We start from the raw sequence: 26,549 nt of genomic DNA, 5'->3' as shown, positions 1-26,549 counted from the left end.
CTCTCAGCCAGCTCCTGACAGAACGCTGCTGGCCTTTTATTGATTTCTAGGAAGCTCTAGGCTGAGAGATCTTATCCATTCCCTCTGCTCCCGGGGCCATGTATGCAGGGTGGAAGGGCTTCGTCAGGATGCACGAGCTCCTCTCACTGCCTATGGTGCTTCATCCAGAGAGCTACAGCAGCGCAGACTGCAGAGATCCTGGACCCCAGAAATCTGGGGACACAGTCAGCAATGTTCTGGGAACAGCGGGACCACGTGAACACAGACAGTCACACTCAGAACCTAAGAAACGTGCTAAGTAGGAATAACTGCATAGGGAGTGAACGACTGGTAACAAGCCGGCTCTTCCTCTTCATTTTTTAGAAAAGCTGTTCATTGTCAAGGATGCAGCAAAACAGAATTAGAGTGATCGGGCTTTGCAGTTAGACTGTCTTGGGTTTGAATCTTGACCTCATCACTTGGTAACTGTGTGGCCTTGGATAAATCACTTAATGTTTCTAAAGCTCATTGTCCTGATTAAGGTGTGAAGGATAAAAATGACAAATCTGCATTATAGAACTGTTGATATCATACACTTTCTCATCAGATCAATTTACAATCAGAGAAAAACAAAACCATAGTTTGGACCCTTGGTGGAGCTCTGCAATATTGATGTCATCAGTGTTCCTGCTCTGGTCCTCCAAAGGATGGGGACTTCAGGAACTGGACAAGGTTGATGGTGATCCTTGCTGGTATTCTGACCCTCAGAGCTGTGAGTGTGTTCTTTAGTTTCTAAAATTCATCAATCTGTCCTTGATCCCATAAAATAGGACCAATAGCATCTGAGAGATGACTGTGTGCCAGGCACATAAAAACCCTCACTATCACCCCGGGTACGAGTTGTTACTGATGAGAAAGTATAGACTCAGGTTAAGTCATTTTCCTTACAGCTCATATGGTTAAAAGAGCACCTGGAATTGACTTCAGGTCTTTCTCACTTTATAAGCAGCATCTCCTCTCTCAGTGTGCTGCCTTTCCACAATGGAAAACACCATTACAAGCTAATCTCTTGTACTGTAGATGACGTGGACAGCAGGTTTCAACATAGGCCTTTTGTTCAATGTGAGCTGCGGCCTTGACATCATGACAGGGACATAAATGAAGTTTAGGACTACTGAATATCCTTGACATGGGTGTTACTATGCAGGGTCCTTCCAGCTTAACAGCAATCGTGACTATGTTTCAGGTGCAACAAAATAAAAGCCTAATCATATTTCTCCCCTTGATGTCACTACTAGGCCAAAGGCATCATCATTCCGTAATCTTCCAAGCCAGAAATATCACCACCATCCCATTCTGTATCCTTCTTATGCAACAAGTCACCAAATCCCATCTGAAACAGAAGTCTGATCAAACGCTCAAATGAATCTGAACACTTGTTCAGAGAACTGAGCAAGAAAAGGCAGGTTGCTCATTCCTCACTCACCTGTCATTTTAGTCTCAGAAATACAAGTTCTACAAAGGGTTGGGAACTTAGCCCAGCCCAGACAAAGAGGGCCATCTCAGTAAAGGGTGCTGCAGCCCCCTGACCATGTGAGGATCCCTCAGGGGAAAGTATATTCAGCTGCCAAGCAGAGAATGCCAGTAACCACAACATTGTGAGTGTCTCAGCCCACTGGATTCCTGTTTCCACTGCCTCGTCCTAAACCCACTCACACTGGGACAGCATTTTGCAAAGTTTTCTCTCATCCAGAACCTCGTTGGAGGTGCAGTGAGGAGCGATATTCAGGTCAGAGTTGGGAAGTGATGTCATGCAAGCCGTGGTGAGTAGCAGAGATAGGACCTACAGTCGGTTCTGAATGTATAACCAGCGATCTTTGTGTCATAGTCCATCATCTAAGTTACACCTTGTCGCCAGTCACCCAAGATGGACAAAGACCCTCAACACTAATAAGGCTTAAACAGAAACTTTCTTTTCAGTGCCTTTGTCCTTTGCGAGTGACTAAGCTCAGTATCAAAGAGAAGAGAGTTCAGCAAACGCAGAAGATAGGGATGAGAAACAAAAATGGATCTGGCCATTTATGTGCCATCTACAAGATAAACAATATATTACCTTATTAAATCCTCCTGTCAATTTGGTGGAACACTAATTCTATCAAGTCCATTTTATGAATAAACAGACCAGCACCCTAAGAGGTGAAGTGACGCATCCAGGGTGCACACTAGTGGCTGGCAGAGCTGGGATTTGAGTCCAGGTGTGCTGATGGAGATTCTTATGCCTGGCAGCTCTGAGCAACTGTCACGCTTGCTTCCTTCCAGGTGGCTGTGGGCTGTCAGGATGGGTCAAGTGCTCGCAGAGGCCTGGAGCCCTGAATTCACAGAGAGGCTCTGCCCTGCTCACCCTGAGCCTCACTCCTGCCCCTAATTCTCCTCTCATCCTCCCACAGCATCCGTCTAGGTCATGAGCAAATCTTCGGTCACCAGCATGAGTGCATTCAAGTCCCCCAAGGATTCTTCCCCCACTGCTAGTTTTATTGAGATATAATTGGCATATAACATTATATTAAAGTGTACAACATAATGATTTGATGCAGTATACATTGTGAAATGATGACCACAATACGTTTAGTTAACATCCATCAACTCACATAGTTAAGATTTTCTTTCTTGTGATGAGAACTTTTAAGAGCTCCTCTCTTCAACTTTCAAATATCAATAGATTATTGTGAACTATAGTCACCACGCTGTGCATTACAGCCCAGGACTTACTTAGCTTGTAACTGGAAGTTTGTACCTTTTGACCACTTCACCCATTTCGACCAATCCCCAACCCCCACCTCTGGCAGCCACCAATCTCTTGCACTTTTTACGCCCTTAATGTGTATTTACTCATTTAGTACAATGATTCTTTGAAAATACTACCATTATTGTCCCTCACATTAAAGAGGAGGAAACTAGGAAGTGTCGTATTTATGTTATTTGCAAAGATTCCATTACCAGCAAATTGCAGAGCTGGGATCCAAGCCTCAGGCTCTGCCTCCAGAAGCACATTCCTTAACCACTAAACTATTCTGTATAAACTACCATGGCAAGCTGGATCAACAGTCCGAAATAATACAACTAGCTGTGTTGAAGAATAGCCACTCACCTGCACACAGCACTTTGCGTGTGGTTTCACACATACTCTTTCGACTTACGTTCCCTCACATGCAGCTCGGAACACTGTGGGGAGGTGTGCAGTCCTGAGAAGGGCAGGTTCTTGCCCCAGAGACACAGCTGGTGAGGAGCAGCGTCAGATTTGGTATTAGGATGGTGGATTAGGGCCTATTACTTTCTTATCCATTTCACAGAGGACGGTGGTAAATAGAGGCCAGGAAGGGTTAGATAAGTAAGAGTCTTGTAACCCCAGTGAGCCCAGATAAGCACATTTCACATGTTTGGTACTAAGGTTGTCAGAAGTCCTAGGGTAGCTTGTCTCTGGACTCAATGCAACATGCCCCTTAGAACCCTCTGGGTCTTAAAGACAAATGCTGTATGATCTCACTCATATGTGGATCTAAAAGAACCGAACACTGTTGCAAGGAACTCTTCACAGCCAGACTTGGAATCTCATTTCCAGAAAGTTCTCTCCTAAATATCCTTTGATCCAAATACATCTCCAGCTGTTGCAGCCACTGATGACGTCCAATGTGGAATTTCTCCAAGAGAGTCTCATCCCAAACATCCTGGGCCCTTTGTACTGAAGATGCTGCAGAGACATCTCACGGACAACAGCGTGGTGCAGGCTCCCTGGAGCTGGCCAGCATCCCCCAGCATCTCAGGGTATGTGATGTCAGATTCTGCAGGAATAACAGACGGGAAAGATATTGGTGGAGGCATTTCACAACCCAGACAAAAAGGGGGCGTGGCCAGAGAGTGGATATAAATTCCTTAAAATTTTTCCTGTCACATTTGTGTAGACACTTTACCAAAGAAGATATGCAGGTGACAAATAAGAATAGGAACAGATGCCCATTAGTGATTTGGAAAATGCCATTTAATACCACCATTAAGCACCACTGCACACTGACGAGAAGGGTTAAAACTACAAAGCCTGAGCGTACAGAGTGTTGGAGAGGATGTGGAGCGATGGGACTCCCCTTCACTGCTCGCGGGAAAGTCGAATGGTAGAACCATGTTGGAAAACAATTTAGCCGTTCCTTGAAAAGGGAAACCTACACTTCCATATGATTCAGTCCTTCCATTGCTACCTATTTACCTAAGAAAGATGGAAACAAGACTAAAATTTACTGAGTATGGTTCACATAGGCAAAAATTTTACTGTGCTTTTTATAACTGATTTCATCTCCTCTATTCACTGTCCCATAGGAAAAGCAAACAAGCAAGAAGACAAACAAAATACCAAGAATAGTTTTTGAAATAAACAGTATTCTTAGGGGACAGCCCCGTGGCTGACTGGTTAAGTTCACGCGCTCTGATTCGGTGGCCCAGGGTTTCAGGGTTCAGATCCTGGGCACAGACCTACCACGTTTCGTCAAGCCATGTTGAGTCAGCGTCCCTCTATGGCAGAACTGGAAGGACCTACAACTAGAATATACAACTATGTACTGGGAAACTTTGTGGGGAAGAAAGAAAAAGAGGGAATATTGGCCACAGATGTTAGCTCATGGGTAATATGAATGTGTATATATATATATATTTATTTACTAAAATAAAGAAACGCAAAGGCATAGAGCCTGGTGCAAAGTAAGTGCTCAAAGATTGTTATGCAAAGGTCCGGTCTACTTTACACTATAATTTCTCCTTTTTTTGCCAACACGTGCCATTCACTCTCGTCGTGGTCGGTAAAAATTGCCACTGACACACTTTGTCATCTCTGCACTACTGAAATGTTTTGAGAATTAACATCCACCTCCCCTTCTCTTAGTGCTCAGAGGACTATTTTTGAATTGACAGTTTTGACCTCTAAATGGATACACTGAGAGATCGGAGAATAGAGCTGGGGTTTCAGGTAGTTCTTTACAAAGTCTGATGTTCAACAAGAAACAATATTGATCTTTCAATAAAGATCAGATGATCGACAATAAATAGCTGTTTTCTGCAGCGGAAGAAGAAAAAATTTACTTAGTGAAAAGAAAATTTGGACGTGGTATGATGTAAAGAAAATTGCCCCGGCAGACGCGTGTTCTCAGATTTCTTAGATAAACCTTTAACTTCTGAGAGTCCAGGTGATTTCTCTAGGTGATGTTGGCCAGTGATGAGAAGATAGGAGACTTGGTCCAGTTGCTGTCTGAAGCCATTTCCCTACCTGGGATCCTATGGGAAAGGTCTAGAAGAAATATATCTTGGGGTAGACAGTAGGTATCTCTCTGTTATTATTTACTCTTCAGCTCCCCTGAAAAGGAAAATCTGACTATGGGAAGATCAACCAAGAAATAAAGGATTCCCGCAGGGTGGTCTTTGAAAAAGCACAGGTCCCTCTATAAATTCCTCCCCTCACCTGGAGAGCTGGAGCTCTAATGGATTCACCTGGAGTCTGAGTCCCATCTTCTCATGCCCTATGTCAATCCCATGCTTTGAGTCGTTTCCACATTGATCTGATTTCTGTCCCACTGCCTCCTACCTCACTGCTTTCTTTCCACCTTCCCTCTTCAGCCTGATGGGGAGCTGGAAGGTCACTTCTCAGTAATTCCAGAGGTCCCAGCTCCTGCTCCTCCTCCTTCAGCACTTCACAGTGAACCCAAGAATTTGTCACGATCAGCCCTCTTGGTCCTTGACCAGAATCCCGGGTCCAACTTAATTGAAAGGGGTATCAGAAACTTCGGTCCAAGGGATGAAGATGAAATTCGGCTTTCTATAATCTGGATGCTTACAATGATCTTCTGATTATTCCGGGAAGGTTGTTGACCCTGGCTGGGAAAAATTACATTTCTAGCCTCATCATGAGCTACTCACCACACTGAATCTTCCTCCTCAGTCAATTTTCTGGCTCTAAAATTTGGTGGCTGGTCCCTTTCTATCTACCCTGACTGTCGCCAGTTTGGCTGCCACTTCCAGCCCTGCCAATGCATCCTTATCGCTTCATCCCACACAGGCAGTGCTCATTGTCATGGAATCTTGACATAGCTCATGTGACTCTACATGGAGAAAATGTCCAGTGAGCGTATGCTTCCAATGAATGCTTTCTTGAAAGCAATTATGGATGTGTAGAACTAGAAGGTTATTGATGGGGGAGGTGGGTGAGCAAATTTGCACAGCAGAACTCAAGGATCTTTTCAGCGAAGAGGACCAAAAACCCAACCCCTTCATCCCAAGATTCAGTTATTAAAACTTGATTAATTATCTTACTGCGGTGCTTGATATGACGTAAGTGAGCCCAGGGACAATAAGAACAATATTGACAAACAAATGGTTAATTAAACACAAATGCCACTTTTCGGTTTAATTAGTCCATTTATACAAATATGCCAACTGTATGTGTGAACTTACTTTGGAGTCAGACGATGAATATCTGGATCTACAAACACAAATTTCACATTACTAGGATCACTATTATGAATTAAAATTTTTTGGGCTTCACTTATACACTTGGTTCTTTGTTTTTAAATGGGCAAGACATCAAAACACTCTTTCTTTTGTTTCTAATTGCCTGCCTTCTTCCCACCAGAGGTGATGGAAGGGCAAACAACCTACCCAGGTTCTAAGCCAGTATTTGACCCACATCCAGTAGATGGCAGCATAACACCAAGCTTACATATCTGTGGCGCAGTCAAAGGAGACTCCAAAGCTGATGGCCTGGAACACAGGGAGAAAATGTTGCCTACAATCTTCATTCTCTCGTTGTTTTCGCTTGATCCAGTCCAGCACTGGATGATGAATCACCAACGAAAGACCAAGAAAGTCCTACAGTAACAGATGGAGAGCATGCCATGATGAAGGAAGCCCCGCTGCTTGTATACAGCTCAGACCTAACATGACTCACCTGCCTTCTTGGTTAAAGGTTGCTGGGGAGCCATCAAAAGGGGGTAGTCTATAGGGGCTGGCCCCGTGGCCGAGTGGTTAAGTCCGTGTGCTCCGCTGCAGGCGGCCCAGTGTTTCGTTGGTTCGAATCCTGGGCGCGGACATGACACTGCTCATCAGACCATGCTGAGGCAGCGTCCCACATGCCACAACTAGAAGAACCCACAACGAAGAATACACAACTATGTACCGGGAGGATTTGGGGAGAAAAAGGAAAAAATAAAATCTTAAAAAAAAGGGGGGTAGTCTATGTGGCACTCACACAGATCTTCTAGTTGTTTCCTTAATTGTAAGTGTACCTTGCTACAGTTTCATTAGAAGCCTTGAAAAACATGTCAGAAGTGAAAATGACTAATGATGGCAACACTATTATCATCTTTCAAAAAGATTTTGTGTTTCAGGATGAGAACTGTCTTCAGAGCCAGGGTACAAGCTAGACAAGAATATCAAACTCATTGTTCTATATGCTTCATCTTAAAATGACAATTGTTTAATTCAAGTTGATTACCACTTTACTGACCACGTGACTCCTACATATTTCCCATGATTAGATTTGGATTACATGGCACTAATTTAGCATCCGAATTGCTGTCATTCTAAGAGCATTCAAAATTAATATATATTTATTTTCTAAAGGAAGGAGTTAATATTTATTCATTAATTATTTAGACCTTCTCATCTGTGTAGATATGAACATAATTTCACAAGCATATCTATTCATATCATGATTCATATGCACATTTACTAGGATGACTGAAAGTAACAGTCTCAGTAAGAACTGGTAGTGAATAGTAAAATCAGTTAAAATGAGTGAAATACCTTAACAATTTTATTTTTTTAAATATGGTGAAATTTTTCATTCAAAAATTGAGAAAATTTAAGTTGGTTTTACAAATATATTGTCTTTAAATTAATGACAATTGGAGAATTGGAGGGAGTATGAAAAGCATCAAAAAATAATGTAAAAAATAATGCTTAAATCAATAAATTTGAGAACCGAACATAATGGTTAAGATAACAAAAATAAACACCTACACTTTCCTATTAAAAGAAAAAACTCGATTGGTTTAAAGCAATAACCCCATTATAACAGTGTAAGAAGAAAAGCATAAAATTAAATAATATTAAATACTACTAAAACGATAAATATAAAGATGGGCAAAGAGAGAGCAAGAAAAGAAAATGAAGGAAAGTAATTAGAGATGGCAATATTAATGTCAATGAAAGATTGATGAGGCTTAATATCAATATTGATATCCATGAGAATTCAATGAATGTGTTAAATTAGAGACAGACAGCCAGTATACAGGAAACAAATGGAATCTATAATTAAATTATAAAAGGCATGGATCTAAAATTCAAATAATATGAAACATTGAGCAAAAATATTCAGCCATGTATAGAAATGTGAACAGACACATGATGGTAGTTGAAATTTAGCACGATGTTATCAGTCTATAACAATAGTATAGAAAAATAACCAGAAGAATTGGAATATATGATTTAAAAGAGAAAATTAGTGGCTAAGGCTATAGGGCACTCTAACCTAGAATAAGAAATACAACCTTTCAAATATTTATTAGTCATCACAAAAATCATCATATATTAGACTACAAAGAAAATATCAATAATTCCTCCAGTGCAAAAATACTATAAGTTGTATGCTCAGATCACAATGCCTGAAATTAATTTTAAAGTAATCTTTAAACCAATCCCTTAGATATTTAAAATCATACTGAAAAATTACAGTCAAGTCAGAGAGGAAAAAATAAAATGAGAAATTTAGTAACTAATGGAAATTAAAGCATATTCTTAAAATTTGCAGAAGCAGTCAAAGTTACACACTGAGGTAAACTCATAGCTTTATTGAACATATGAATTGAACATAGACTGGCCTCATTCGTTAAAGTCAATAAAAGAATACTAAATAGCATGAATTTAAATAATAAAAGCTGACATTTGTTGAACGTTCACTCTGCAACAGGGAACTGTGCTAACCACTTTATAGGAAGTACTTTTATCTCTCAACAATCCTACCAAGCTCTTGAACAATACCTTATTCTCTACCGCAAGTCTTTAGATAATAATGATCACTTTTTTTTTTTTTTTTGCTGAGGAAGTTTTGCCCTGATCTAACATCAGTTGCCAATCTTCCTCTTTTTTTGCTTGAGGAAGATTAGCCCTAAGCTATCATCTGTGCCAATCTTCCTTTATTTTGGATGTGGGTTGGCACCTGCATGGCTGATGAGTGGTGCAGATCCAGGATCGAAACCCACAAGCCGGGATGACTGAAGCAGAGTATGCCAAACTTAACCACTATGCCATGGGACTGGCCCTTAACTATCACTTATTGAGCACCTACTATGTGCAAGAGCAACAGAATACAGGCTATTAAGTAGCAGAACTATGATTTAAACCCAATCAGTATTTTCCCATTTCCATATGCTTTTCACTGTGATGAATTCAAAATCACCTTAATAAACTTATTCACCATGATAGGGAAGAGTACTTAGAATTATAGAGATGATTTGATACTAGACAATATATTTATATAATGCATCACTATAAAACCAGAGCTTGATAAGTGGTAATTTCTTAAGAATTTATTGCAAGGAGGAATCTGAAACCAAAACAATGAACTTTTAAAATTCTGGTTCATAAAAACCTATCACTCTGACTTAGTCTTTGAGTAGGTCTCTTTTACCTATGCAGGATTTTGTATTATATGCAATATAATTTAGGTCATTAGGAAACTGTTGGTTCCCTGGGATATTCAGGTCTTACAAATGTAGCTATATTTGAATTTGTATAATCAAGTAGTTCATTTGTTAAAATCACCATTGTGGTCATCACAAAAGTTTTAAGTATTGGGAAGTTGTCAAGTTCATAGTTGTAGATTTTCCAAAATTCTGATTTTGTATTGAAAGCTCAACTGGCATCATTGGCTACAAATGTTTTTCTTGAAGCGACAGGTTCATTTTATAAATATCTTGAGAAAACGTCTGTTAAATGCCCAACTCTGACTAATCGTAGTTTGTCTGTCTGTCGTTCTTTTGAGTAAAAACGGACTCTGTGAAAAGTGTCTAGTTTAGCTCAACTCAAATGATCACATAAGTGCTTTTCCTCAAAACAATCACCATATAAGCAGTAGAAGTGCTTGTCCACAGAATTTTAGAAAGACTAGAACAGAGAAAATTAAAAAGACATGTGCTCAAAAGTCAAGATTTAGTAAAATTAATAATCTTATTATTTCAGACGCTGACCCAGTGGCATAGTGGTTAAATTCACATGCTCCACTTCCATGGCCCAGGTTTCAGCGGTTCCAGGGCATGGACCTACCCGCGGCTCATTAGGCCATGCTGTGGCAGCATCTGACATGGAACTAGAAGCACTTACAACTAGGATATACAACAATGTACTGGGGCCTGAGGAGAAAAAAAAGAGGAAGATTGGCAACAGATGTTAGCTCAGGGCCCATCTTCCTCCTCAAAAGCATACCTTAGAGAAAACAAAAATAATAATAAAGTTATTATTTCATCAGGCCATTCTCAAGTGAAAGTGGCATTTTTTTTTCATTCAAGTATAATACAGGGAAAAATAAAATGATTACTAGTCCATTTTGGTGCCGCTGCTTTGATTGACACATAGCCACCAACAGTTTTATCCCCAATTGTATTTGTACCATCAGTGTAAATGGTTAATGTGGTGTAAAAGGCAAATAAAGTCTTATTATTATTAGAAAAATAATTTGGCCTTGTGTATCTCCTTAAAGTGTCTTGGGGACCCATAGGGACCCACAGACCGCACTTTGAGAACTGCTTCTCTAAAGGATTTCCCCGCACCTGCTCTGGTCAAGCTCCAGCTTTAAATCCTAGAGTCACTTTCCTTGGCTCTTAAGATAAAGTGGAACATCTTTAACATAGTCAATCATTGGGCCTCTTTCCATTTCTCCAGCCTCATTACATGCCAGACTCCCATGTGTCGGTACACTCCACCCACCCTGGTGTTTTTCACTTCTTTAAATTTGCCTTTCCTGCTACAGGGACACTCTCTATGCAGTCTTTTGTTACTCTGGGAAATTTTGCCCTCCGCACAATACTTAACAAACTCCTACTCATCCTTTAAGCCTCACACTTAATATTACTTCCCTGGGGAAAACTGAAGGGTAGTTTAAATGAGCCACCCAGGATACTGACTGCCATGGCGTCTTTTCTTCTTCTATTTGGCCCTGATACCAAATGTAAATACCTAATTACATTATAACTACTTCTTTAATGGCTGTGTCCTTTGCTCCAGCGGAGCTCCATAAGGGCAGGACGACACATCTCACACTCAAGACTCTATCCTCATGGCCAATGAAGGGGTGAATGAACTGCGCCATGCACCTTCACCGTTAGTTTGCAGAATTACAACTTTGGGGAAGTTTTTTCACTTTAAAAAAAAGAACAGGAATGTCATAAAATAAATTTAATAAGTAAAAAGTAACATTTTTGCTAAAGAAGAAAATGTGAACATGTTATTCTATAAAAATAGAACGAACAAATGCAAATCCATAAAAATGAATAGATGAATTTATATAAATATATAAATACTGATTTTATAACATGAGGGTCAGCCACAGGGTACCAGTTACATTTCCTCTAATTCTGAAAACAGTTGAACATAGATATGCTTAACATTACTCATAAAATGTGCCAAATATGCTTCAAATTATTTTATAGGTGAAGCACAAAATAGTTTTTGAAATGAATGAACAATTGAGAGTCAGAGCCAGAACATCCGTCACTGGGAATCGGCTTCCTTCTTAACGTCCTGAGTTATCCTATGAGCCTGTTGACGAAGAGAAAGCACCTCCATTCTTTGATTAGGTTTGGAAAATCAGGCCTTGGATTTAGGTTTTAAGGATAAATGGACTCAAGAAGTTTTCTTCGATGAGAATTTAATAAATAGAAGAAATGCAGGGGCTGGCCCCGTGTCCCAATGGTTAAGTTCACGTGCTCCCCTATGGAGACCCAGGGCTCTCCAATTCAGACCCTGGGCTGGGACCTACCCACCACACATGAAGCCATGCCATGGTGGCATCCCACATAGAAGAACTAGGAGGACTTGAAACCAGGATATACAACTATATACTGGGGCTTTAGGGAGAAATGGGAAACGAAACGGAGAAGCTGGCAACAGATGTTACCTAAGCACCAATCTTCCTCAAAAAAGAAATAATCAGAAAGATAAAAATAAAAAAATAAAATGCAGTTTAAAAAGAACAATAACAAAATGTAAATTTATAAAATGGAAAAGTCAACATGTTTTCTAAATTTTAGTAGAATAGAAAGGCAATAATCTTATATATGAAACCATAAATATAAATATGATAAGAGAAAAGAATAAATAAATAAATATAAATAAATAAACAAACAAACAATAAATAGAAACATGAGGGCAGCCCTCTCTTAAGCACTGATGCTCTAGGACCTGAATATTTCTTACATATTCTTGCTTAAAACTACTGACAAAATATTTGCTGAATTGAATTCAATAAAGTATATGACCAAAGCAGAAATAAGAGCCTTTTGAAATGACTAAAGACAGGTGCAAGGGTGCCATGGCCCAGTAGTGTAGGAGAATCATTTCAAGGTGACCCCAGGTCTCCATCCTTCATTCCTAACCTTCCTTGCAGGTTTGCTGATGAAGAGAAGGATCTCATGATTTCCACTCTGACAATCTCCCAGGCACAGTCACTGTATTTCTTCTCTGTCAGGTATAGACGGATTCTCCTGAAGTACCTCTTCACGGCCAGTGTAGGGCCCACAGTTCCCAGGGCGGATTCTTCCTCTCCTGTCTGCTCATCCAAGCAGGTGTCGAGGTCTTCCAGCTGCTGATGGAGTCCCGTGAGGAGTCGGTCCAGCAGAGTCGTGTTCCAGGCAGCAGAGGAGCGCTCTGTGTGGAAGAGGCTGAAGATCTGCTGGAGCATCTCGTGGAGGACAGACGCGGCCTGGGCCTCTGGGAACTGCCTGCCATCCGCCATGTCCTGGGGGAATTTGAAGTCTGTCCTGTGCTTCAGACAGGAAGGAGGAGAGATTGTCTCCATCTGGTGCAGAACTCTGAGGGTCTCCTGCTTTCTCAAGTCAAGGCTCGCAGGCAGGTCGCAGCTCATGGAGGAGACGGGGCTGGAGGAGATCGCCACCAGTGCCATCAGGGAAGAGACTGAGAAAGCCATTGGTAAGTGCCAAGACGCAGCTCTTCTGGTTGAGACGGGAGATTGAGAGCTTTTGTCTAGCTTCTCTGAGGATCTTCTCTCTAGGTGCCTCTTAAATACTCAGCACAAGAGTTTTCATTCTCTGAATTTTCCCCAGGTCTTTGTACTTCCCCATTTTGGACTTTCCTTTCTCTTCGAGAACCTGGAAAGTTGTCATTACTTTCGACTCTTTCTGTATTCTTACAACTGAAGTGAAATTTATTCATTAAAAGCTTAGAAGTCCCAATTCAAGGAAATGCTTATCATCTCAGCAAAAACCAACTTTGAACTATTGATAGGGTCATCTGGATATTTCTCTCTGATGTTAAAAACGACTTTTAAGAAGGCTTTGTTAGGCTTCTTTTCTAAATCTTCTTGCTCCTCCCTTCCCTCTTGGAAGTGTTGATCAGATGTAAAAGACACCTGATCTTTACAGGCATAGATCTTACCTTATTCTCGGCGACAAAATATTTAGTTTGTCAAATTTAGTTTTATTTGCTCTGCTCAATGGAGAAAATTACTGAATATTTAGTACTTGCCCATCATTACGTTGAGCTTGGGCTATACCAAGATGGTTAACCTCCACTCCTGCCCTCACGAAGTGTAAAGTGCAACCACCACCACCGTCCAGGTGTTTGAGCAGCTGGAATGTGTCTTTGCTGCTTCGGGCCGCTGCTTTGTCCCAACCAAGGCCATTGTCCTAGCTCTGTCAAAATCATGGTCAAGCAATCCATTTTTTCTTTGCTATTTTTGCCTAATTCTAAAATTCTTACCTCTTCTTTTGTATTTGTTGTTTTACTTTATAAAAGTTGTCCTAATGCTCCTGAAATATTTTCTATTTCCACCTTGAGGTTTGTTGCAAAAACAGGAAGAGAAAATGTAAGGGAAAAGAAGAGGTCACATATTTCCTGTATGATTTTCAAGACTCAGAACTTTCCTCTCTCTTTTAACATTCCTAGAAAGTAAAAGTAAGCAGTTATGAAAAAGGAATGCACAAAGGAAATTGGAAAGTAAATGATGCTGAAAATGAAAAAGAAAAGAAGTGACATCTTTTTTATCGAAACAACAAAATGTCACTGAACTACCCAAGTCACGGAGCAAGAGCTCTAGACAGAGGGACAGGATTCAAACCAGCCTGTGTGGGATTGTTGTAGCCGCAGGCAGGTCCAGAGGTGGGCAGCCAGCTCTTGAAGGCAGGCTGCTACCTGAAGGGCTAGTTTTCAGCTTTGCTAAATCAGAGAATCTGTTCTGTGATTTCTTTGTCGGTGAGAGGTCAGCTATTCCCTGAAGGCTAGTAAACGTTGGTCATCTGGACAGGACACTCCCTGTCGTGGGGACACATGCTCATGTTCACATAAGCGATGAGATTAGAAATAAAAGTGTTTATTAGTGAGCTGAGAATTCAAGGAAGGGAAGCAGATCGTCTCAGGGCAGCTTCCATCCAGTTCCCTGATTGGATCAGGTTACGTTTTCTCCATTGTGGGAACAGCTAACAGATGTTGGGGACTTATTTTGTCAGGCATCGTTATAGGTACGCTACATCATCCAATCTTCACAACAGTCCAAAGAAATAGATATGGGGGCCGGCCAGTGGCCGAGTGGTTCAGTTAGCGCACTTCCCTTGGCAGCCCAGGGTTCACCGGTGGGGATCCTGGGCACAGACCCACACGCCACTCATCAAGCCTTGCTGTGGCGGCATCACACATAGAAGAACTAGACGGACTTGCAACTCGGCTCTACAACTACGTCCTGGGGCTTCGGGGAGAAAAAGAAACAAAGAAAGAGGAAGATTGGCAACAGATGTTAACTCAGGGCCAATCTTTCTGACCAAAGAAAATATATATCGCACAGTACAGAGTTGGGCTCTAGAAAATGGGTAGCGCATACTTCAGAAAAAAAGTAGATATGATTATCATTTCTGTATAACAGAAGAGAAAACTGAGGTTCCCAAGGTCACACAGCCAGTGCTGGCTGCAGCTGTGACAGGAACCCAGGCCTAGCCCCACAGTCTACTGCCCTCGCCACTAGATTGGGCTGTCTCCTTCAACAACATGCTTTTTGTCTTAGATAAACACTCAGGAAGTTCTTACTCTCTAATTCCTGTTGTTCTTAGTCACTAAAAATCACCAATCGCTCATTCTAGACACATTACAACACACAGGAAGAGGCTACAGCTCCCTCTTCACTTGCTAAGCTCCAGTCCTGCCTTTCACACGATGTGTTTGTTGAGCTCTACTGTTTCTCTGAAACTTCCTATTCCCATCTGAGATATTGTCAGAAATTATCCAGGAGGTGAAATCATCCACTCAAAATTTGTTCTTACTATCCTTGTTTTTAGGAAACTCCCATGTTCTGACCCAGTCCCCAGATTTTACGTCTACTCCCTCACTGGAACATGTACTCGTTTTGTACGTGCTATGGGACAGAGAGCCCTCTGTGTACCTCCTCTGTAACAGGCACCTTCTAGGACACTTGGGATATGGCACTACTGTCCTCAGGGAGCTTACAGTCTGTCTGGGTAGTTAGATGTTAAACAAGTAATTAGATGGTTGACTTAACTACGAGCATACGGAGTGAATCACACGCAGGCAAACTTCAAACTTTTCAGGAAACCAACACCCAGCAATGTGCCCAGGAGACCAGAAGTGCACCGTAATTCATTTTTCACAAATCTTATCTGCGAGACAATATCTTCTGTGAGCTTAAGACCAAGTCAGATGATATCTTTAAGGTATACATACAATTAAAATTTTTTAAAGAAGGAGGAAAAGTATAATTAAGGAAAAAATAAGAAAAATCGATATCTCTTTTATGAGCTACTTTACGTTTTCTGCTCACCTGCAAAAGCCACCATTTATTGTATGACTGTTTCCTCCTTCTCTGACTTTTCTAGGTTTTTCTCCTCACGAACAATCTAAGAGGTGTGAAAACTGTGTTACAATACTGTGTAGATAATGCATTGGTGCACATGGTTTGGAGTTTCCTATCTAGGCGTTCATATCAATAAGTGCACATTTTTAATTGACTTCACAAAAAAAAGTAGAAAGAGAAAGGAAAGGACAACAAAGTGGAAAAACCCAGAAAATGAAAGTGTCTATACTATGTAAAAGGCACTGAGCACCCAAAGTCCTCAGAGCTCGCTGAGACTCCCCCTCAGGCAGCCCTGCAGAGCCCTCCAGCTGCCCAATGGCCCTCCCAGTCTCTGTGCTGCTGGCCCTGGTGATGCTGGGCTCCTGCCCTGCCTGCCCTCTGGGCTGTGACCCGCCTCTGAGACAGGGCAATCAGGAAACCATTACACTTCTGAGTCAAATGGGGAGAATCTCCACCCTGTTGTGTCTGAAGGACAGGGCTGACTTCCGATTTCCTCAGATACTTGTGGATGGGGACCAGCTTGGGAAGACACAAGCCGCAGCTGTGCTGCATGAGATGCTCCAGCACACCTTCCATCTCTTCAGCACCACTGGCTCCCGTGCCGCTTGGGATGAGACCCTCCTGGACAAATTCCTCCTTGGCCTTTATCAGCAGCTGGATGACCTGGAGACATGTTTGGGGAAGGAGACGAAGGCGGAACAGTCAGCCCTGGGAAGTGAGATCTCCACACTGGCTGTGAAGAGGTACTTCCGAAGAATCAGTCTGTATCTGAAAGAGAAAGACTACAGCGGCTGCGCCTGGGAGGTCGTCAGGGTGGAAATCAGAAGGTGCTTGCTCTTCATGAACAAGCTCACCGGAAAACTCAGCCAATAAAGAAGACATGGAGTCTCGAAACAGCTCATCTGGGCAACTAAATGGCTATTTCCTGAGATTCAAAGTGCAATCTTCAGCTCTATTTTTATTCCTGATGAAAAATAAGTCATAGCAAATGTATGGGATTATTATAAAATTATATTGTGTTGTAATTTACAATAAGTTGTTTAGAAGAGAGAAATGCACAATCCATTTGCTTTAGCCGAAAACCCTTTTCAATTTTTATTATTTATTTAAATTATTTGAAATATTTATGTTATTCATAGTATTTAAATATTCATTGTTCATAGAACACTTTTTTACTATTCTGTTTGGCCAAGACTACTCTTTATTTTTAAGTTGTGGGAAATAAAAGCAATTTTTAAAAACCAATTTTGCTTGTACACACTTTTTGAATAAAAACTTAACCCTAAGCCTGATCCCACAAAGTAAACTTAAGGAAAGTTCCTGAGTGAAGAGGGAATAGGGGCCGCCATTGCACCACGGACATTTTGAGAAGGGGTGGATGCGATTCCCTGGACAGGGCTCAGAGATGGAAGGAAGATCTGAGGAGAAAGCCCAGGGCTTCAACACCATTACCTGCTTGGGGCCTCCAACACCTGGAGATGCTTCATGGTTTAGACAAGAATCATATAAGCTGACGGAAGGCAATCTATACATGTGGACACTGGAGAATCTTGGAGAAGGCTGAGCAAGGGAGGGTGAGTACATTTTCTACACTTGACCAGTCCAGATGTCTCATTTCTTCTTCTTGCGTTCTAAATATTTCAAGCACAAAATTGAAGAGAGTATCCCTATCAACTAAATTAACTTCCTTATAATTTACCTTGAAATGCCTTTGGCTTTCCAAGATGGTTTCAAGTTCATTTATTTGACTCTCAAAACTCCTCTCTGACAATTGGTTATGATGCTTTTTATCATCACTGTTCTTATTCACCTGACAAATATTGTTTGAGCTCCTACACAGAACTATGTATTGGGAGTGATGTTAGGTGCTAGAGTGCAAAGTTGAATGAGGTCTTACTCTGTACTCAAGTTGTTTATAGTCTTCTAGACAGCTGTCCTAAGGAGAAGAAAAGTGAGTTTATCAAGAGGTATATCACTGAAAAATAAAGAGAACTGACGCATTACCAACTCTCAGACTCAGAATCATTAGTATTCAATCTGAAAATGGATTCTTACTAGGATACGCCATCATTTTGCATTTAAATCCTCGTTAGATGGGAGGAGATACCAGGAAGCAAATGACCATTCACCAGACTGCAAGGAGATATCAAAGAATCCCAGGATAGGGGTCAGTAACTTCTAATACAGTTAACTCACAGTGACTACCCTAAAAAACTGAAGGACACAACACGTCCAAACTGGCAAGGGAGAAATCGAACTCTCTGTTCACAGATGACATGATCTTATCATAGAAAATACTAAAGGACCCCACACTTATGACCTTATTTAACTTTAATTACTTCCTTAAAGGCTCTATCTCCACATGCAGCCACATTACGGGTTATGGCTTCAGCATGTAAATATTGGGCTGACGCAATTCAGTCTATAACAAAGACCCAAATAAATGAAAGAACATCCCCATATTTATGGATTGGAACATTTAAGCTTGTTTACAAGGCAATACCGCCCCGAGTAATCTACAGATTCAAAGCAATCCCTAACCTAATCGCACTGGTCAGTTTTGCAGAAATGGAAAAGCCAATTCTAAAATTCATATGGAATTGCAAGGGACTCCAATAGCCAAAAAGATCTTGAAACATAAGAGCAAAGTTGGAAGGCTCACATTCCTGATTTCAAAACACACTACACACTACAGTTATCAAAACAGTGTGATACTGGCACAAAGGTAGACAAATAGACCCACTGAATAGAATTGAGAATCCAGAAGGACACCTATACATCTATGGTCATTGATTTTTGACAAGTGTGCCAAGACTGTTCAAAGGAGAAAGAATGGTCTCTGCAACAAATGGTGCTGAGACAACCGGATACTCACATTGTGAAAGAATAAAGTTGGATCCCAACCTCACACCATATAGAAACAAAATCCAAAATGGGTCAAAGGTCTAAATGTAAGAGCTAAATCTAAAACACTGTTAGAAGAGAATAGAGAGATAAATCTCCAAGACCTTGGATTTGCCATTGGATTCTTAGATAAGAAACCAAAAGCATAAGCCAGAAAGGAAAAAAAACTAGATAAACTGAACTTCACCAAAATTGAAAAATGTGTGCATAAAAGGACACTATCCAGAAAGAGAAAAGGCAATCTACAGAATGGGAAAAAATATTTGCAAATCATATATTCAATAAGGGTCTACTATGAAGAATATATAGAGAATTCTTACAACTCAAAAATCAAAAGGCAAACAACCTGATTTGGTTGAACACAAAAAACGGGCAAAGAACATGAATGGACATTCAAGAGGGGCCTCTGAAGATATGCAAATGACCAACCAAAACATGAAAAGGTGCTCAACATCATTAGTCATTAGGGAAATGCAAATCAAAACCACAATGAGATACCACTTCTCACCTACTAAGATGGTTATAATCAAATAAATGGAAAGTAACAAGTGTTGGTGAGGAGATAGAGAAACTGGAACCCTTACATGTCATTGGTGGGAATGTAAAATGTTTCAGCTTCTGTGGAAACATTTGGTTGTTCTTCAAAAAGTTAAGCATAAAATTACCATATGTTCCAGCACTTTCACTTCTAAGTATATACCACAAAAGAATTGAAAATGAATATTCAAATACTTGTATACAAGTGTTCTCAACAGGACTATACATAATGCCCAAAAAGTGGAAACAACCCTCATACCCATTGTTGGACGAACGGATCAACAAATGGTTGAACACACTGGAATATTATTCAGACATAAAAACAATAAAGTACTGATACATGCTGCAATGGGAATGAAGCTTGAAAACATTATGCAAAGTGATGGAAGCCAGACACAATAGGTCACTAAGTGTATGATTCCATTTATATCAAATATCCAGAATGTAAATTCATAGAGACCGAAAGCAGACTGTGGTTGCCAGGGGCCTGGAAGGGAGGAGGGAAAGGGGAGTGACAGCTGCTTAACGCGTATGAAGCTTCCCTTTGGGGTGATAACAATGTTCTGAAACCAGATAGTGGCGGTGGTTGCATGACATTGTGAGAGTACTAAATACCACTGAATTACACACTTTAAAATGGTTGGTTGATCTAGATGATCTTTTATTACTCTAATCATTTCCCATGTTCATGTCTTCCCCAAAGATTGTAAGTGCCTTAAGGGCAAGGAAGTACCAGATCCTTTTAACCCGAGTCATCTAGTCCAGAACTTTGAGCAGAGGAACCCGGCTTAAATGACTGCAGAGTACTTGGTCCTTTAGAGGAGTGATTACGACTTCTCCTTTCACAGTGTCTCATCCTATTTGCAGGGCAGTGCAGAGAGGTCCTAAAGATTGTTAATAAAAGTAAAAAATTAAATCTACATATAAAGTAGTTACGCTAACACACTAATTAGCGTTTTTGTGAATACTGCATTATTTCTAAATTTCTCTAGTCTTGTCTTCTCTTGTGGACCTAGATTTCTGGCAAACAGGAACTCTTCTTACCCTCTCCCACAGTTTAGTGCAGGTCCTTGGGCAAGTTTCCTGAGCTGTCTGCGGCTCCATTTTCACAGCTGTATTATGGAGTTAATCATAACGCTTAACCTCAGAGACTTCTGAGATTAAATGAGCAATGAGTGCAAAACGCCGGGCTAGTAGGAATCACTCAGTTGTGAGATATTTGTTGCTGTTGTTATTAACTGTGCACGTAGTAGTTAATCAATAAATAGACAATATCAATAAATAGAGTGCAGAGACACTCAAGAGTCATATTGTGGCTAGGGCATGGGATTTGTTCAGAGGCTGAACCAATGTTCAATTCAGGCTTCCCACTGATAACTGCATGACCTTGGGAAATCGACTTAACCTTTTAGAGCAGCCTCAGTTTTCTTCCCTGTCAAAGGGAAATAATAATAATACTTTCCTGGCAGGATTGCTGATTTGATGAAAGGGGATAAGGTATGTACTACACAACAATATTTGCTCCCTAAAATGGATTATCATTGTTCTGAACAGGACTGAGAAAAGACTATTGAATTTGTCAGTCAGTGCTCGGTGATCATGAAGAGAGTAATGTCAGTAATGAATTAGAGGTCGACTGAGTCCTATTCAGTAGTGAGAAAAAATGAAGACAGTATTAAGGAAGGTATTTCATCACAGATAAATACAGGAAAAATATCTAACCAAGGACTGCATGAAAACTTCTCCGATTATGAGTTCTCGCCATTCTCTCCTTGCCCTAACGTATTGTAGCTTCTTTCATATAACACTCACTAAGCAATGTCTCGTACTGTTAATAAATATTTCATTTTTAATATCTACAGAACAGGGAGAAAAATATTCAAGTATAAGTATTCTTGGCCCCTGCCTTGCCCCCTGTGACGGGGCAGACCTGTTTGTGTCACTTGGCCATCAGTGTGGGGTTCATGGGGGTTAAGGATGAAGATGCACAGCTGAAGCTACTCATAGGAGAAAAATGTCTTCATCGAGTGTTCAGAGTGAGGCCTGAAGAGTAAGGCAGGCTGGCATTAGCAGAGAGATGGGGAAGAGAGATGTGGGGACGAGGACCTGCCGTGATCAGTGAGAGGTTAAAAAACTAAAAAGGATTTCTTAAGTTTACTTATATTTACAAAATACTAATGAATATATTGTCATTGTTAAATTTTAAAGCAATTCATTCAAGTAAAAAGCCCACCCTTGGCCACGTGGAGGACCCACTTGAATCCCAATCTGCTAATAATTTAATGAGTATCCCTCTAGACATTTTCCCATGTATTTAGTACATCTATAAAGACAGAAATATTTAGCGTATATTATGTAGATGTTATTATCCCATATATATTAATCTCTAATTTTTTTATTTAATAATAGATCTAGGAGAATTTTCCGTATTAGTACATAAAAATCTACTGCAGTCATTCTAATTGCTGCATTGTGTATTAATGCATAAATTCAATGCATTCCTGATGTGTACTTCAACAAGATCTTTAGATGAAACTTGATAAGCTGACTATAACATATATCAAGAAGAAATAATTTATGAGAAAATCTGAGAAAGGAAGAAATATACAGATGAAATTGACTTGTCAAATATCAAATGATCCTCTAAGGCTATAGGATTAAAATCAAGTGGTACTGTTGGAAGAATAGACAAATAGATCAAAAAAGCAGAATAGTGGTTGAGGAGAAGACCATTTAATTTAGTGGACCTTGGCATATCATAAAAGTGGCATTTCAAACCAGTGGGAAAAGTGGGTGTTGGGGCAATTAGCTAGCCATTAGAAAACAGCCTGATCCTTGTGTCTTATTCTTACAGGTTTTCCTTGCCACTTTCGGCCTAAGTCAATAATTAAAAGTGGGCAGGGAGAGACAAACACAGCCTGATAGAGTCATGTGACACAATTCTAAACAATGAGACTTAGGGGGTATCAGCTGGGGACTTCTAAAGAGGATTTCAGCTCTTATTTCTCTCTTCTTCCTGAGCATGCCCTTGTAAGGATTTGATGCTGGGGGCTGGTGTAGCCTTCCTCTGTCCAACACTAAGAGACCAAGAGAGTCCAGAGATGCACATCCAGCACGCTCACAGCTTTGAGCTGCTGATTGAACCCTACAGCCATCACCCTGTAGCCTTCCGCATTGAGATAGGCACCTGCCTTCATTGTCTTAGCCTCTGTTAACTGAGTTGTCTGTTACTTATAACAGAAAGCATTCCTAATAGGTAAGATATTATTGATCAGATTTAAGCTCTTTGTTTAAGCCTCACTAGGCTAAGGTTAGCTCTTTAATTAATGGAGGGTTTGGGGCACCTAATGAGGTTAGGGTTTGGTTTTCCTCCTTGTTACATATTAACATGGTGAATTACATGAACAGATTTTCTTTTCCTGAATTATCATTAATGTCCTGGAAAATTCCAGTTATTTGTTTATAATACACCTTTGGATTTGATTGGCTAATTGTTAACATGGTAGTTTTATCTTCATGTTTATAAGTAAGAATGTCCTGTGATTTTCTCCTCTGATTTTGTTATCTAGGTTGTAACAGCCTTGTAAAATGAAGTGAATACCTTTCCATCTCTTTCCATGCCTGGTTAAAACAGGAATTAAATATATTTTACTGAACAGTTTTAGGATATAACTTCCCACTTTGCTGTCTCTTCAAGGCATGTCAGTGAAGACTTATTTTGCACTTCAAAGACTTTTGATGGTGGGTTTCTATTTCTTTTGCAGGCAACACTTTGCAGAAAAGAGACCATCTAGTAGCAAGAAGACCCTCATGCATAGTGGCTAAACTTGCCTAAAACAATATTTAAGTTTTGTCAAAACAAATTCTGTTCCATCTTGAATTTTATTTTCCTTCCTTTGTCCACATGGCCTATGAATGTGCTCATGGATAGAGCAGGTGCTCCAATTCTTGTCAAGAGAACTTACAAAATGAACTCTGAACAGAGAGTGCTGAGACAACCCCTCGCTTTTTGACAGTCAGAGCTCATCAAAGCACATATCCCTAGCACATTATTTAATCAATAAACAATACTTAAGTTTCTACCAGGGCTAGACACGGTGCTAATGACTGCGGATGCAAAGTTCAGACTCAAAAAGTCCAATCTCCTGGAACAGACAGAAGAAATAAACCACCAAGTACAGAAAAGAATGGTAAGCTCTAATGGAAGTGCTGTATTCTCAAAGAGCCATCGGCATGGGGCGTGGTAAAATGGAGAGACATCAAATCATTGGTACTTTAGAACCAATAGATGGATATGGAAAGACATTTAAAGAACTGGACAATGGGAGAGGGGCCAGAGATGTACAGGTCATTTGGAAGCAAGAGCTAAATCAAAGTGTTGGCAAAATTGGACATTTTATAAAGCTAAGAAATGAATAAGAAATAAGAACTAGGAACAAGATCAAGTTTCCCTCCCTACAACGGGTCTAGAAACGAGAGATATGAAGGTTACACCATGGCTCGAATGGTCCTGCTCAAACTTGGAGCCCAGAATACAACGGTTAAATTTCATAACAGAGGAAAGGAAAAGAGACCTCACTGTGTCCAGTTCCCTTATCTGTAAAATTAAGATAATCCCAGTAGCACCTCATAAAACTGTGGTGAGGATTGGTGTAATTTCTATAACGTGCTCAGAATGGTACCTGGCCCTGAGTAAGTGCTCCTTCCACGTTACCTCTTCTATTGAAATCTGGTTAGAAGATTATTCCCTGAGTTCTAGGTCTGTGGGCAGGAAGATGAGGTGGTCCCAAGAGAGAAGACCAGGAGACTTTTGAGAACTGCTCAACCACTGCACAAGCAACAGGAGAAATTATCTTTCGCTGGGATGATGGAGCCAAGCGAGCCACAGCAAATATCCCGGAGTTCTAGACAGAGCCATTTTCACTTGGCACACACACCCGCTGCCTACGAGGACACACCTTCCTCCACTGGTTTCCTGGTTCTCCCTCAAGTTCAGGAGCTAAAAGTTTCCACCAGAATAGCACAGCCATCTTGACAGGCAGCCAGGAGAATCCTCTGCTCTGAGAAGATTCAGTGCGCTCCACTCAGCCAAGCCAGCAGACCAAAGGGGAAGCCCAGCCTCATTCATCAAATCCAGTTTGGCAACCTACTTTTGGTTTCCTTTTCACTTGTTGCATCAAGCTCATTGTTATTTTCGCATCCCCCCGTTCATTATGCAATGCCCGATGATGTAATAAAACAGAATTTAGTTGTAAGTTTTAACTGTGTAGAAGGTTGTGCTTTAGGCTGTTTCACTTTAAAGACGATCCAGAAACTGCTTCAGAGACAGGAAACTCACACAGAAAACAGACAATAAGACATGCCCATGTGTCAGCAGAGGGAAGGAGCTGATGCTTATTCAGCAGCTGCTGTCACTGTGCTGCCCCTTTAATTCTCTTCTCAACCCTAGGCCTGGTTCAAACTACCCCTAAGAGGGTTTGTGAGAATTAAGTAATTCCATCTTAGATCAGCCTGGTATCTGAAGGGAAAGGAACACCAGGCTTGGTGCGGACTGGCATCTGTATCTGAGATGACCAGTCTGGAGTGTCTAGCAGCAGTGGGTGGCCCAACAGCAAATGGTGAGACATTGGGTGGGCAGCCTCTGTGTGTCCCTGGGCCACCAACCTGTTGATGGGAGCATTCCCAGTGTTGCAGGGGGCGCAGAGTGTAGGACCCTCTGGTAGAGTGTCTGTATTGGAGGAGGGGTGCAGTTAGCAAGAGTTAGGCAGGACCCTCAGCACAGTGTCCTAGTCCCTGCTGGATCCCGAGGGGACCAGGAGGAAACTCAGGAATGAGTCTCACCAAAGGTCTGATGAGAGATCCAGGATGTGGGAACAGGAAAAGAAGAGAGAAGAGCCTACAACCAGGGGCACATAGATCCTGGCCCCACATCCTGCGTCTGCACACCAGGTTGGAGGCATGAAGGTAGATTCGCTACATCACCAGCTGCTGCCTTGTGGTTACAGGGAAACCCCAGCCTGGGCAGAATCAGCCTCGGGCGCTGAGTGAGGAGGAGAGGGAGACAGCAGGTGGAAGACTGGGGAAGACAGACTCTTCCCTCACACTGAATACAGGCTTCTCCGTGTGGTTCCTAAGTTTCGTAGGAATTCTCTAGGTTGCCGAGAAAACTTCTCCAGGGATTTTGGTGAGATTACCACTCATTTATTATTGTGGAGAATATTGTTTTTGAACCCAGTTCTTTCTCGTTTCCTGTGTCCTCATTACCTCTCGTCTTCATCCTTTCCCAACAGACTTTACACCAGTATAATCTCACACCACAGTCGCTGTCAAAGCTAGGGAAAAATATCACATTTGTTATTCTGTGCTTTGAGTAGAACAACCAATAAAGAAAGAGAATAATGTTATTATAAACCCATAATTCTCATCCCCAGTGAGCCACTCAAATAGGTACATACAAATATTATCACTGGCAGCAGTTTCCAAATGCTTTAGTCTCAGGACCCACAGATACTCTTAAAAACGATTGAGGCCAACCCTGGTGGCCTAGTGATTAGGTTAGGTGTGCTCCACTTCTACAGCCCAGGTTCGTTTCTCAGGCATGGACTCATTTGTCAGTGGTCGTGCTGTGGTGGTGGCTCACATACAGAAAGAGGAAGATTGGCAGCGGATGTTAGCTCACAGCAAATCTACCTCAGAAAAAAAAAATTACTGAGACTCCAAAGACAGTATTTTTATTGGAGCTATATTTATTGATATTTATTGTATTGGAAATTAAGACTCAGAATGTTTTTAATATTTATTCCTCTAAAAGTAACAAACATAAACTCCTTACATCTTAACACAAACACCCATTTTTATGAAGAATCAATACATTTTTCAGACAAAAAAATTAATGGAAATGTTTTAAAGTTTTGCAGATCTCTTTAAGGTCTGGATTAATAGAGGACAGCTGGGTTCTCATATCTGCTCTGCAGTCAATCTGTTGTGATATGTTGTTTTGTTT

General features: G+C 40.9%; 2 protein-coding genes across 2 annotated transcripts; one reads left to right on the top strand and one right to left on the bottom strand.

The window, feature by feature from the left end:
* Positions 1-12,497: 12,497 nt before the first annotated feature.
* Positions 12,498-14,624, bottom strand: LOC139078389 (interferon omega-1-like). Its single transcript, XM_070589698.1, has one exon. The coding sequence runs from the start codon at positions 13,214-13,216 to the stop codon at positions 12,629-12,631; it is 588 nt and encodes a 195-aa protein (XP_070445799.1). The 5' UTR covers positions 13,217-14,624; the 3' UTR covers positions 12,498-12,628.
* A 1,796-nt stretch (positions 14,625-16,420) lies between these two features.
* On the top strand, positions 16,421-17,084 carry LOC103563154 (interferon alpha-2-like). The gene has a single exon (XM_008538422.2). The coding sequence runs from the start codon at positions 16,421-16,423 to the stop codon at positions 16,976-16,978; it is 558 nt and encodes a 185-aa protein (XP_008536644.2). The 3' UTR covers positions 16,979-17,084.
* The last annotated feature ends 9,465 nt before the right edge of the window (positions 17,085-26,549 follow it).

Source organism: Equus przewalskii, chromosome 22, assembly GCF_037783145.1.
Source record: "Equus przewalskii isolate Varuska chromosome 22, EquPr2, whole genome shotgun sequence".
NCBI classification, from domain to species: Eukaryota; Metazoa; Chordata; class Mammalia; order Perissodactyla; family Equidae; genus Equus; species Equus przewalskii.
This window is presented reverse-complemented; position numbering and strand designations above follow the sequence as displayed.

Bases quoted from the DNA above. Each gene is read 5' to 3' on its own strand.
- LOC103563154 (XM_008538422.2), top strand. From the start codon at position 16,421: ATGGCCCTCCCAGTCTCTGTGCTGCTGGCCCTGGTGATGCTGGGCTCC.
- LOC139078389 (XM_070589698.1), bottom strand. From the start codon at position 13,216: ATGGCTTTCTCAGTCTCTTCCCTGATGGCACTGGTGGCGATCTCCTCC.